Source organism: Fulmarus glacialis, unplaced genomic scaffold, assembly GCF_000690835.1.
Source record: "Fulmarus glacialis isolate BGI_N327 unplaced genomic scaffold, ASM69083v1 scaffold1367, whole genome shotgun sequence".
NCBI classification, from domain to species: Eukaryota; Metazoa; Chordata; class Aves; order Procellariiformes; family Procellariidae; genus Fulmarus; species Fulmarus glacialis.
The window spans coordinates 1-13,744 of NW_009222458.1; the positions used below are offsets into that span (position 1 = coordinate 1).

Sequence of the window (13,744 nt, forward strand, 5' to 3'; positions counted from 1 at the left end):
TCCTGCTGCCCATGGCCACCTGCCAGGTCGCGCTGACCCGCCGGTCCCGGCGCCGGGTCACTGTGCCCCGACCCACGGCCTCGCTGCCCCTCCGCTGTCCCACAGAGCCCCTGCGCGTCCAGACCTCGCTGGTTCAGGTTGCCCCAGGAGGCACCAGGCGGTGTTATCTCTCCAATAACTTCAGCACACAGAGAAGGACGGACCAGAGTTTCTCTAAAGAAAAAGAGGAAACTGAGAAAAGGAAGGCAGGCTTGTACTTTGCTTTGTCTGCTCTTCTGGTTTGTTGCCATACAAAATCTGTATTTAAACGACCTCTCCAAATGTAAGAATGCCATCTAACCACTCTGTTTCATGAAATACTTTAAAAACGGTAATCTAAAAGGAATTTTTTTTATTATTTGGTTCTAGATGCAAACTATTGCCACAAGTATCTGTATGCGAATTCTGAAAAGAAGATGGATATACAGTCTTAAGGAAAAATGTCTTGATGGCAACTTACACGTTTGTTGTGCTTAATATTATTTGTTTCAATATTATGCATGATAGAACAAATTGGCTTGCATATGGGGTTAAACACAGAATAATTAGAATTTAAGCCCCAGTTAGTTTACTTACTAATAAAGTGCAGTACTTTTGATGGCGACAATCAGAAAAAACACTTCTAGCATCTCTGGTGGTTTTACTGTATTTTTCATAGTTCTGACTACTTTGTGTGTGTTCTTTTTGCACATCTTTTACAGTGACATCTTTACTCTTTGCCTGTGACTTTTCTTTCTTTTGGATTGTCCATCTACTTTGGAGACATTGGTGACCGACAGCCTAGTCTTTTGCATTTCTATTAGCCAGAACAAAATTAAAACGCTTGGTTACCAGCAAGAGAGACAAAAACACAAGGAGAGATCATCATACACAATTAATACATAGTGCCAAATTAAAGAAGCAAATACAGAGCAGTTTTAGTTTGATTGAGTTTTAAAACAATTATTCATTGAGTTTTTAAGAGATCTTGATTAACCTAGGTTTCATGCCTGTAGTTTAAGATTCTACTGTGGATATTTGTTGCTGTGGATGAATCAGCAGTTCATACAACAGTGTTTTCTGTAAATTATTAATCTATTCAAGAAAGTGTAATGCGAGCATGTTTTCTGTCCTGAAAGATTACTGGAGTTTGCTTATACAAGGGAGCAGTGGCTCACATAAGCAAAGCAATTTCAAATTATTTGGAAATCAGCTAGCCACCGGTGAGTTCAGTCCCGTAAGAGTCTGATCTCAGCTTCTGCCAGGCTGGTTCTTCTGCTGGACTTTTGCAGGAGAAGAAGGTCCATGAGAGCATGTGCGCACCCTGGATGCTCAGCCAGAGAGCTCAGCATCTTCTCCTGCAATGCTTTTCCTGGTGTCTGTATTGCAAGAGGCAACAGCAGCAGGTACTGTCAGCACAGGCTGGAGAACCAGGTTTTGGTTTCCCATTGCAAATTGTGGGGTTTCTTCGCAAGAGAAGATTTTGCTTCTCTGTATAATCCCAGTATTTTTAGGTGCAGCTCAAATGGTAATTTCCCTCGTACTTTTGTGTTTCTTCCAGAAGTTCAGCAGATACTTCAAGAATGGTCACCGGAAAAAACAATTGTTATATGAAAAAGGGTTTCTTTTCAAAAGGTTAGGGTCATAATGCTGGCTGAGGATGCTTCATTTTTTGAAATTTTTTGAAAACCAGACAGCTTACAGAGTCTGGTCTGTCTTGGGGAATTGTCAGTGTTCATGTAGTAGATACACATCATTTTATCATCTTAGCCTGCAGAGAATAATCACATTGCTGCTTCTTATGTTGCCCTTAGTTTCCTATTTTCACTGTAAGTTTGTATTGGTAAGTCTGCACGTTGTCAGAGAAGAGACCATATGACCGCACTGGTATGAGGGAGGATACTCAGCATTTCTTCAGTAATATTTGTGAGGGTGAAGATACAGCACGTAAGGAATAAAGCAAAGCTATTTTCTGACTGATCAGATAATTGTTTTCACTTTTTTTCAATTTAAGTTTTTTGAGGCTTAAAATCACGAGGGTAGTCTTGAGAAAGAGCCTCATATAGGTAGATTGTAATATCAAAACTATATGTTTTTAAGTTATGTAATTATGATTGGAATATATGGAATACAAATGGTATGCATCACTTAGGTTTTAGTAAATGGTACAATGCTTTACGATTAAATTCCTAGCGTTAGTTTTTCCTGATTTTATTGTAGTAGTGCACAGAATATCAGAGATGTGTAGGTCAATATTTTGCCTACATTTCTGATGCATTCTGCCTCCAGAAACTACAACTTATATTTTTAGGTTATATGGCTTTGGGTTTTCTGTTGGACAATTGTCAATATGGCTGAGGAGATCTTATTTTTTTAAAAAAAAAATTCATTTAGATTGTTATCCATAGACATAAGTCTTAAAAATAGCTGGCTTCCATGGCTGTTGTGGCTCATATCTAGCATTAATACATAACTTCTTCCAATTGTACTAATGGAATTCCAGTCCCAGGCAGCAGCATGGGCAAATGGCAAAAGGCAATGTCTGAAACTAGAAGTGTCTCTAAGTAAAGTTCTTTCACGTTTAAGCAAAAATATGCCTAGCAAAAAGAAATGTAAATTTAAGGAAAATCTCCAATTTCCTATTCTACGCAAAGCTTTGATTTTTTGCTGATTCAGGCAGTACGGCTGACATTGGAGCTTCTCATTTCATCTGAAATAATCACTTTTTACTTTGGAACAGTCTTTCATTTTTCGCAGCACTATCTTCTGAAACTGTCCACTTTGTATGTATGAATCTGTTTTTCTCCAGATAACACAGAAAGTAAAACTATTAGAAACAGGTTCCCATCTCTTACTTTCTTGAGTGCATAGACAAATAGTAATTTTCAGTGGCGCCCATTTGGGGACTTTACTGATGTTTTTTGCCCCCCTTTCAAAAAAGACAAAAAGAGGAAGAAGGAAATACATCTGTAGTCTAAATTGAGTGTGCCAAATACAACATTAAATTTCAACAGAAAATGTAAAAGGCACATAGTTAATGTTAATAAAGCTGTCAGTAAAAACCCGATTGCTGCAAGAACTGTGCCTGAGTGGTTGCTGTAACCCGTGCAAAGCCCATGCCGGAGTAGTGTCTGGAAACAGTCTCTGGAGCTACGAACTTTGCCTGCTGGTTGATGGTTAGTAGGGTCCTCTGTTCCTTCGGGTCTCATATAGTTAAGACATGCCAGCTGTACTTTACATTGTGTTTTGCTGTGCGATTTGGGAGTCAGAACGAGGTGCTGCAGGGAGTATTTTTGAGGAGGTCGGAGTAGCTGGGCACGCATTTTGGAAGTGGAAAGCTTTACTGGAGAATGGTGCACTGCTGATCTTGCCCACATGAAACTCTGGCCCTGCTGCATGCAAGGAGGTTTTTCACTGACGCAAGCAGAATTTTAACCTTTTATTTAAAAGAGGGATTGCCATGCTATAATGGTACAGTTAGCATATTCTGAATGAATAATTCTGTTTTTCCATCCACGACTGCCACGGTGTGCCCTGTCCTGTCCGTTCATCTGCCTGTGAGATCCCACCGTGTGCCACCTCTGAACAGCAGTGGAGCTCGCGCTCTAGCTGCAGCGGGCTGCTCGCAGAGCTCCCGTGCTAGCTCCGCTGTGCCTGCCAGCCCTGCGCCACCGAGCCAGGGGGGGAACACGCCATCCATTCTGGTAGTTGTCATGGCTGATGTGACCCCATTTCATCCCTCCCCACTCCAGTGGAGAAGGTCGACTTTACAACAACTCTGCTGCATTAGCTTCTCCCTGGTGCAATCTCAGTTACAGTGGGCTTGAATATGCTGCTCATCACTGGGCGGCAAGAAGCCTCCTTTGATGGGAGCCCTGTTGTTCTGTAGCCTGGACCAACCCCAGTGGCACGTCACTCATTATTTCATTTTAGAAGCTGCAGATTTTGTATCTCCTCCTGTTGCTGTTCTATGGCAGCTGGAGACTTTTGCTCATTCCATGTGCTTTTATCCCATTTCTGCCTGTTTTAATGCGGAACCAGTTTTCAGGGTTAGGACCACCTAACTGCCTTATGTTTGTAACAGTAGTTTTGCACTAAAATGCCATGGAGATAGACAGTATTAAAGGCAGTATAAGAACATTTTGGTGACATAATGAAACCTGGATATTGGCTGCTTATTTAACAAGATAAGGTACAACAACCTGATTGGAATTGGTAGGAGAAGGCTAGATAAGGGGGGTCAGGTAAGGGCAGCAGTGCAGATGCCTCTGCAGATCAAGCTTCAATGAGGACATTTAGAGCACTTACAGAGAGAATAACTTTGCCAATAGTTGATGTTGTTCTAAATAGCAAAATAAGACTTTCCTGATGGAACACAGCTTTGATGATGTGCCCAATTTGCTTTTAATCCCTGAAAAGATTTGGGCCTTGCAATGATTTGCCCCACCAATAGGATTGAGAAGAAGAGGGTTTACACCATGATGCTTTGTACAAACACCACTAGATTAAGCGATCCTGACATGCTCTGGAGGAAGTCTTTTCTGGTCCTCAGCTGGAAGGGCCGTGGACGTAACTTCAGAGCTTTGGAAGGCAGAGCTGTTGTAAAGAAACGAAAAATGTTGTTAAGCTGCAGGGTGAAAAAACCCCTACGCTGGCAAGCAGTTGTGCTGTAATCCTTCATAATATGCTAGCGGGTAGATTTGCCATATTTTGGCATTTTCATGGGGCCAATCTGATCTGCTTCCTTCCCTAGCCTAACTTCTGCTGATTTGGGGGTTGGAAATAAGGTCTGCTCCCAGAACTCATTGGGGCTCTTTTAAGGTTTGTTTTGTGTATGGATTTCCGATTATTGTTTCTCTCTTCTGGTCACTTCTACTATTTGAATATCTTTTTTTCTGGAAATAAAATCCCTGATCATTCCTTCTGCTGCTTCACTCTACAGAAGTCCCTTCTGTTTGGCTTCAGGTTCTTCAGCGGAGACATCTTCTGCACTGAGGTGCTTCCTGACCTTTCCCTTGTGATAATCTCGTAATAATTACTGCCCTGTGTGCCTTGGGCAAACGCTCCTGGAGCTGCATTATTTTCTGCCTTGACGGGGGGGCACAGCTAGGTTCCCACTCTCCTAGCTGTTCGTCTTTGTTGCTGAGAGTGCTGGCCAGGAGACTGGTCTCTTCTGCTGAAGTTAGGCACGGATAGCGGGAGTAGTGGCACTCTACTCTTCCCCATGTCCCTGCTCCCAATGCCTCCACGCTCTTGGAGCCACTCGGATGCTCCCCAGTGCTGACTGTTGATTTCAAGCTCAGAGGCTGTGTCACATTAGGATACCCCATTGCTACTGCAAGTCTTTTCGAGCTGAAAATTTAGCAAATTAGAAGTGTTTACTCTTTTTGACAAAGATGCTCTGCACATTCCAAAAAGCAGATAGTTTTTTAGTATACGCCTTCGGAAACAATCACCTCTCACGTGAATTAGGTTTTCTCTAGCCAATGTTGTTCTTGTCATTCATGTTTTTGTAGCCTACTGCCTTTAAAGTTAGCTTGCATGGCTGAAGTTAAGGTATTTTACAAGACCCTTCTGCAGGAAGCAGTCTGTCTTTAAAGTAACTTCTTGAGTATTCTTGCTGCCTTTCTTCTCCACAAATTTCAGTTTAAAAAACCATAGGTAGCAAATGATATATCCACCATTCTTGTCAATGTCATGGCCTTGTGTCATGATGCTGAAAGATATCTCCTCAAATTATTGTTCTCCAGTAGTTGTTTCTTTCAGAGCAGGCCTCTTGTATAGCTATTTGTTGAACTGTGTACCTACTGAATTAGTCAAAGACCTGGCTAAAACCATTTTTTTCTTTTCCTCTTTACCCCTCCCCCAAACTTGCTTTTGTTATGTATTGGCTTGCTAATCCTTGTGTTGAGCAGTATCAGACATCACCTTTCTTGGGGGCACTTAGTCCACTCTTCCGCTTTCTTTGTCAAAGGGCTCCCTTAATAGGAGAAGTCAACAGGGAGGACAAAAGGGATTGAAAGTTGTATTTAATCGGGGTCAGAGAGGTGGTGTTCAGAGTGACGGGCCCACAGGCAGGCTGGCCTTTTATGCTTTCCGACGCAGATGGTCCCAAAGCATTCAGCTAAGTGGAGAGAAAGCTGCCCAGTGAAAGCTATTGTAGGGCAGCATCGTTACAGTTGAGAAGGGTTGCCAGGGGTAACTGGAGAGTATCACCAGCATCCTGTGATCACTAGTCTGTGCCATTGAAAACCTCAGACCGAGGATCGCTCTGGGTCCCTTGGCATCCTGATGCTTCTGCATAAGCAGCAATATCTTACGCTACCTTTTTAAAATTTAATATCATTATTTTTACTTTGAGGCACATAAACTGTAGAATCATTTGCATTTCTTAATTTCAGAATAGCCACCTTCTGCAAAATGTACAGCCACTTGCTTTAGAACATATTGCTTTTCTTCCCCTGGGGAATAGTCTAATAATATTTGAACTTATTAAGATAACACTGTGTTTACAGAAACTTAATTTTTTAAAATTTGTCTGAGTGCAAGAATAGCTGAATTCAAAAAAGAGAAGAAAAATAAAGGAGATTATATTATTCAACATGAATAAAGCCTGCAGGCAAGTGTGAAAGCTTTGGAAACTGCGCCCAAAATAATCCAGGGGGATTGATACAGTATGTTCTTCGGTCTAAACAAATAGTATATCGCAGCAGGTAAAGTGTCTTCCTGACAAAATAGTCAAGTGCTGCTTTTTTTTTTGAACGGGAACCCTACTGATTTTTTTGTTGAAGCCACAGATGCTCAAGGTGATAATTGTACCTTAAGTCTCGTGTGAAACACCATTTGAAAGTGCAAATACGAGTGTGAACCTTGAGCAAAAATGCGAGGAGGTCAGCACAGAAAAATGAACTGGGGACCAAGCAGCCATCCATCCACGTGTGCCAGCAGCAGGGTCCCTGGGTGCCAGCAGACAGCATCCCTGGGTGCCCAAGCCAAGGAGCTGCCAGGCCCTGCCCTCGGCTGGAGCTGTGCTCTGCTGGCGGATGGTGCTGGCGCTGGGGCTCGTCTGTTCTGCCAGAGAAATGACAGAGGCAGAAACAGGAGGTCACGGTCCAGCCTTTGCTTTATCATTTGCATTTTCTCACAGTTAGTTATCATGAGAGCGCAGTCCTCTGTAATGTAACATGGAAGTATCATAACACTGACGTTTATGCAGCACCAGTCGTGCAGGGAGTCCTCACGCAAGTTACTGTACAACTCAAAATTAGGGGGAATTTAAATGAAAGTTTCATGTGCACTTGGTAAAATAATTGGAGATTTGACTAAAAAGTAGCCACTTTGGATATTTCAGCACTCTTGTACATTTTTAACAGTCCAAATATTGTCTGTGATTAAGCAACTCTTATTTTCCACTTGTTTGTTTGTTTACTGCTACAGGTCACAAAGATATTGCAATCTAAGCATTCCCTTTGAAATCGGTAACAGTGGTGGCATCTGTTGTGGACTTCTCGGGCCCTGGGTTCTCTGGTTTTTTGTGTGGTGGCAGGGGGTGGTGTTATAGGTAAAAAAAAAAATGTGGAAGAATTGTGTGTCGTTTTCATTATGGCACTGTAAGATTGCAAGGGAAAGGAAGGTTTTGCAGGATTTTATAATGGTGAGCAGCCTTGGAAGTCAAAGTATAATCTTCATTATAATGAAACATAGAAATAATGAAGGCTGGAGGCAGGTATGTAATTCAAAGAGCATGTCATCAGGGACAATGGCAAAAAAGGAAACGAGTGTTTCTACAACTCCTTAGATATGTTCTTTTCAAACGACCTGTTAATTTATCATTCTTTATATTTCGAAGAGAGGGAGGCTAGTTGTGCATACCCTTCCCAGATTAATAATAAGTACTTGGCCTACGCATTTTCTTAGATGTTGAATGTTGCTGGTGAGTGATGTAATCTGTCTTGTTTAAATAGTTTGTTTACTTGGATGCATTTATGTTGAGTAGATGGCTTTCTACTTTCATACTGTATTTTCATTTTTCAAAAATCATTTGAAGAGTCTTACTGGGTAACAAATGGCAGATTATCTTTCCCTTACACTTTCCTTTGCACTTCTGTGAAAAAAATAATGCAATCACATTTTTCTTACTGTATCATCGAGCTATTGATTTCAAATGAACACAGAAGTAAACTAAAGCAAATGTACAAATAATGCATTTCAAATATACTGTCTTCACATTTTCTTGAAAATTAATAGATGATTTTCAAACTTGTGCAGTAGATGCAAAATATATATCTGAATTCAGTCATACTGGATCTTCTGAATCACTGACTAACAGTAAAAGGGGGGACAAACTCCAGCATCCTGGCATTTCTTTATTGCTAATATGTCAAGGACTTGAAATAAAATTATTTGAGGTTGTTCTTAGCAGAGGTCCTAACTGCCACCCAGAAGTGATAACGTTTTACTAGTTTTCTGCCTCTGGTCTTGCCTTCATTTTAGGAGGTGAGTATATGGGAAGAATATTCTAAGTCTGGTTTTTAATTGATATAGATTTGGATTATTTTTTCTAAACCATGTGCACTCAGCATCAATCCAAACCTTGTGAGAATTCACGGCCATCAGAACTAGGCGCCTGTGTAAAATGGCTTTAGTGCCAGGTCACATATTCGTTGTGTGTTTGCCTGTGTTGCACGCTTGTGCCAGTGCATTTCTGTTAGCGGTGTGCTGAAGTGCAATTCCTCACCAATACAGTCAGTGCTGACCGCAGTCGCTGCTGTGGGCAGTTGTCCCAGCAAAAACACCTTCTGCAGCCATAGTTTCTTTTGGGCTCAGGTGATGACATCTGGGGCTTGATCCAGTATCAAAACCAACAGTGCTGTCAGCAAACGCCTTCTGTGCTACGGGCTTTTGGTAGTACAATGTCTGATAAGCCACATCAAATGAAACCTGCCTGGTGTGGATGTTATTCCACTGTGACGAAACGACTAATAAGACAGAACTGCTCTGTGTCTTTGGAGAGCCTCTGCAAAAACCAGGACGGCCACTGGCGCGGTGCCCCGCGTGTGCTGGTCCTGTCCACGCTCGATGGCGACCCAAAGGTGGGAGGCCGATGCGGGTCATCTTCTGTCTTCTCTAAAGTCTAGTTATCTTTTTTAAACTTGCATGTTAAATGCTATCATCTCCGTTCACATGTATCTCTTGTAATGTTTGCCTTGTGTTTCCACTTCCCAGCTCCTCAAGACTATTAGAAATTGTATTGATCTTCGTGAGAGCTGTGGTGGCTCCACTTCCCAGTGCAAAGTCTGCCCTGGTGAAGGGTTCAGAGGATCCGACGTGACGTTTTATTGCTTTTCTTGTCTCCTTCCTCTGTGCTTACAGCCTAGTGAAAGACGGTGGGAGTTAGAGAGAGTGTCTGTATTATTTGTTTTTAAAGGAGCGACGAGCTACCACACTGCTCAGGAAATTTGGTTGGTTGCACATTTTAAATGAGGCATTGATAATTTTTTTCAGCGATAGGACTAGTTGTTTTTTCTGAGTGTTGCTAGGTAGAAGCAGAATCCGCTTTGCAACCAGCCCTTTAATCATTGATTCAGACATCCCTTGCTCTTGTCCAGATGAAGGGGGAAAACCTGAATCAAAGATTTCAGACATTATTGCCCTGACTTGCAATTTGGAAAGTATAGTCAGTAAGTCTGCACAGTAGAATCATAATTCTACTGCAGTGACCAGTGTAAGGGATTTTCACCTGACGTATGTTGGCTAAACTGATTAGATTATTCAGTCTTAATCAGAAAAGAATGACTTAAATCACAGCTTCAAATATGTTTCAGCTTTCTTGGATGAATACATATGTTTCAGTCCCACACGTGAACTTACTGAGCTGAATTAAATAACTGCATATTTGAAGAATATTAGTGTTTAAAAATCAACATTGAAACAAAAAAAATGCTTTAATCAAACAAAACATTATCAATTAAATTTAAAAAACTATAAATACAAAGTGCATAACAGTTTTCTACAGGAACAGCAAAAAGTTGAGAGTTGCAGTACTTTAAATTCGGATAGGAAGAGCTTGTGTATAGTACACCTTCCAGTTCTATTAAAGTCAGGAAAAAGTGCTATTAAATGTCTTAAAGTGCTATTTTAAAAATAATTATATGCACTGTAACTATTCAATACTTCTATTGTCTGATTCATTTTCAGAATTTAAATGCTTAAAATCTAATACAGACTTGTGAGCTCTACTTGTCCCCATGTAACTGTTTATATCTTGAGCACATCAACACAGGCTGTGAAAATACTTGAGCAGCATCCACCAGAGTTAATATAGTGCTTAATCATTTGGGCACTTTTTCCTTGATCTCATGTTTATTCATCTTCGGTTATTTATCTCGATGGACAACTTGCATTTTTTTCAATGATTTTTTATAGAACAGGACTTTTGAATTTGAGTACAGATTGGTGGCAGTACAGTTGTTAGGGCAGTAACCACATCCAGCACAAACTATATTTATACTTCATTTCTCTTTAAGTAGAAAGTAGAGCACAGGACACATTATATATGCCTAAAAGCACTATGGTTCTAGCTTAATGCTTGTTGGTTATTGAAACTTGGTTAGTAGTGCATTCAGAGCCTAAGTATTGCTATTGTCTAATTGCAGTTCAGCGAAACAGCTGACTTTTGCTCTGACTTCTACACATCCACGCTGCTACCAGCGATGCGCGAGTTCACATCAGATGCCTTCATTTTTTGAGTCAGTCTTTTGAAGTAAATCCCAGTAAAATGCTGTAACTGGTCCTCGGGATCTTAAACAAATTCGGTGTCTACCTTTCAGACTCCAATGATCCTGGACTAGTCTAATATATGACATTTTACCTTCCTGGCTGAAAAATGCAGAGCAGCTCTCTTCTTTGTACTGGGCAGCTGCTGAGTGTGTGAAAAAGAAGTGCATTGCCTAGATAACAGTCCGGCAACTGGAGCCAGGCTGGCTGGTCCTGGCAGCTCTCTGAAGCCCTACCAAAACTGTGGGCCAAGGGGCTGTAGGTCAGAAAAGATTCGTTCTGTGCATCCTTTGCACTACGGGACTTGAAGGTGCTGATCACATAATTTCTGATACACTTCCCTTGCATGCTGTGTGGTGATACTCTGGGAAGGGGGTGCAGTTAAGGACCTCAAGTGTTTGAAAAACTCATCTTGTTAGAGAACTTAAATTTACTAGATCTGGAAGAACATTGTCGTTCATTACAATAGCGTAATTAAGATATGCATTAGTTTTGGTAGAAGTGAGAAGGTTTTTCCTATTGCTGTGGTATCTGTTTAAGGAGGGGAAAAAAAAGGAAAAAAGGAAAAAAAAAAAAACAAAGAAGAAACCAAAACCATAGAGACAAATACTCAAAGTGTAAATAAATACCTCTTTAGTATTGTATGAAGTGCTTTTGACCCAGCTGTTTAAACGTCAGTTGCGGTTACACTGCATCCTCCTACAGAGTCAAAGGACTCCAGCTTTTCTCTTGAAAGAATGAAAGATAGTGTGTGTACTAAATATATATGATCTTTTAAACGTGGGATCTGAGGATCTGGAAAAAACGCAGTGTAAGGATTTCCAATGTTTTGATCTATTGCAGGTTTTTGTAGAGAAAATTGACTTCACTCTGTTTCAATGGTAACTCTTTGGCCACTAGTAAAAGCCACGCTCTAGTGCATTGGTTTCCAAACATTTTTGATCACACACCCCATCAGGAAAAAATTTTTAAGCACACCCCCCCAACATATGTATATTTATTTATTTATAAACTATGTACATGTAGTACTGTACTAATATATTATGCACATTATAAAACATACACAAAATAGAAAGTAAAAAAGGATGACAAAAAGATTAAGTAAACACTATTTTTAAAATAGACTTTATTGTATTTGTTAATGGTACAAAAAAATATTTTCTTCCTGTATTGCAGGGGAATGTCTTCCAAACCCCCTGGGGTGCCTGCACTGTCAAGACCACTGTGCTAGTGTACATGGGAAACAGAGATGAAATCGGAGGTCTCAAATTCTTTTTTTTTTCTTGCACCACTGAAACATTTTAAAATAGGGAAAAATTCAATTCTCTCATTGAGAATTTATATTTGCTAATTATGAATACAGACCACATTTCCTTTTCCCCACCTTCTTTTTTCTTTGGAAAGAGGAGGAAAGAGAGTGACATCTTTTCTGCTGTGGTCCTTGTTGCAAGGACAAAACTGTTCTAGCCAGTGAGAATTAGTAGTTCTTTAGCAAGAGCACTTCATTTTTCATCACTTTACAATTCTGCCTCTTAGCATGGAAATTATGTGTTTCTGGAAAACTCTTGTGTTTTCTATTGTGAGCAGAAGACTGATGTTGAGAAGTCCATCCTAGTTGTTTTCCGTTCCCGAGAAAAAGATGTCTTTGTCATGTGGAACAATGTACACCAAAAAATGAGGACTGAAATGGAAAAGGACACTGTGTTCTTTTGAGTTCTTTGCTGCATTTCGATCTCTGCCCCTGAGAGCCCAATGTAAGATCATTCTCAAGAAGTATGACTCTCAGGGGCTCCACAGCATGTTAATGCTGTTTGGTGCTTTTACATTTGAAGTGTCTACAGAGCTTCACAGCAGGTTGAGAGCAGATCTTTGCCAGGACAAACTACAATCTTCCACGACAGCGACTTTCAGAAGAGCCACTACACGATCTTGATGCTTGGAAACCATGAAGAAGGTGTTGAGAAGATCTTCTGGCCTCTTCCTGCTGTGAGAGCTTTTGTGGGGCATGCCTTCAGATATGGACTAAAGAATCTGCCTGTGTGGTAGTAAGGTCATAAAAGGTCAGGAAGACCAAAATTAGAGCAGAGTGTTAACACTGGAGTTTTCTTCTTATAAAATAACTACACACTGTTACACATCCTCAACTGCATCAGTGCTTTGTTACCACTTACTGTTACGAGTGCTGTGTTACTGGATCACTTCTCATGTCTTTCTTTTCCCAACAAGTGCGAGCTTGAAGAATATTTAACGTGGACTGGCACTGGAGTGCCACAGGTGCTGTTTGTATTCCTCACACCTGGCAAATGAGGAGGTTTCCTTGAATACACCTTTTGATCTATGGGAGATCCATGGAGTGACGTTAATTTCTGTTCCTGAATTGTAGAAGTATTCCTTTCAGTATGAGGGTGGTGAGTCACTGGAACAGGTTGCCCAGAGAAGTTGTGGATGCCCCATCCTTGGAAGTGTTCAAGGCCAGGTTGGATGAGGCTTTGAGCAACCTGGTCTAGTGGAAGTTGTCCCCGCCCATGGCGTGGAGGTTGGAACTAGATGATCTTTAAGGTCCCTTCCAACCCAAAGCATTCTGTGATTCTAGGATTCTGTGATTTTTCAGGAGCTCCTGCACGTGTTTCCTATTCCATCTTTGCTATAATCCTCAGGAAGATAAAAAGAGGAACTAGGGATATATCCAACAGGATTTCACCCGTTCCAGGTCTCCATATGAGCTTTAGCTCAAACTTCAGTTCTGCTGTCAGAGTAATGCAATCTCCTGCATTCTGGTTTTGATCAGGCCTTTTGGGACTCCTTTCATCTGGCGGTAATGACAGTGTAAACACCTCTCTTGCATTCTGTTCTAGTGTCATTTTAGACTGCTCTTGATCATGTTTGAGCTCTGTACTAACTTTGAAACTTGTAAACCTTGTTGGTAGCATTACAGTTTAGTACAAGCGCA

General features: G+C 40.9%; 1 protein-coding gene across 1 annotated transcript in view; it reads left to right on the forward strand.

The window, feature by feature from the left end:
• Positions 1-11: 11 nt before the first annotated feature.
• LOC104079409 (zinc finger CCHC domain-containing protein 7-like) overlaps positions 12-13,744 on the forward strand; it is a 63,614-nt gene continuing 49,881 nt past the window's right edge. The window contains exons 1-3 of the mRNA XM_009581444.1: positions 12-137; positions 1,580-1,653; positions 3,771-3,778. Of these exons, the coding sequence (XP_009579739.1) occupies positions 12-137; positions 1,580-1,653; positions 3,771-3,778 (208 nt within the window). The remainder of the gene's footprint in view (positions 138-1,579; positions 1,654-3,770; positions 3,779-13,744) is intronic.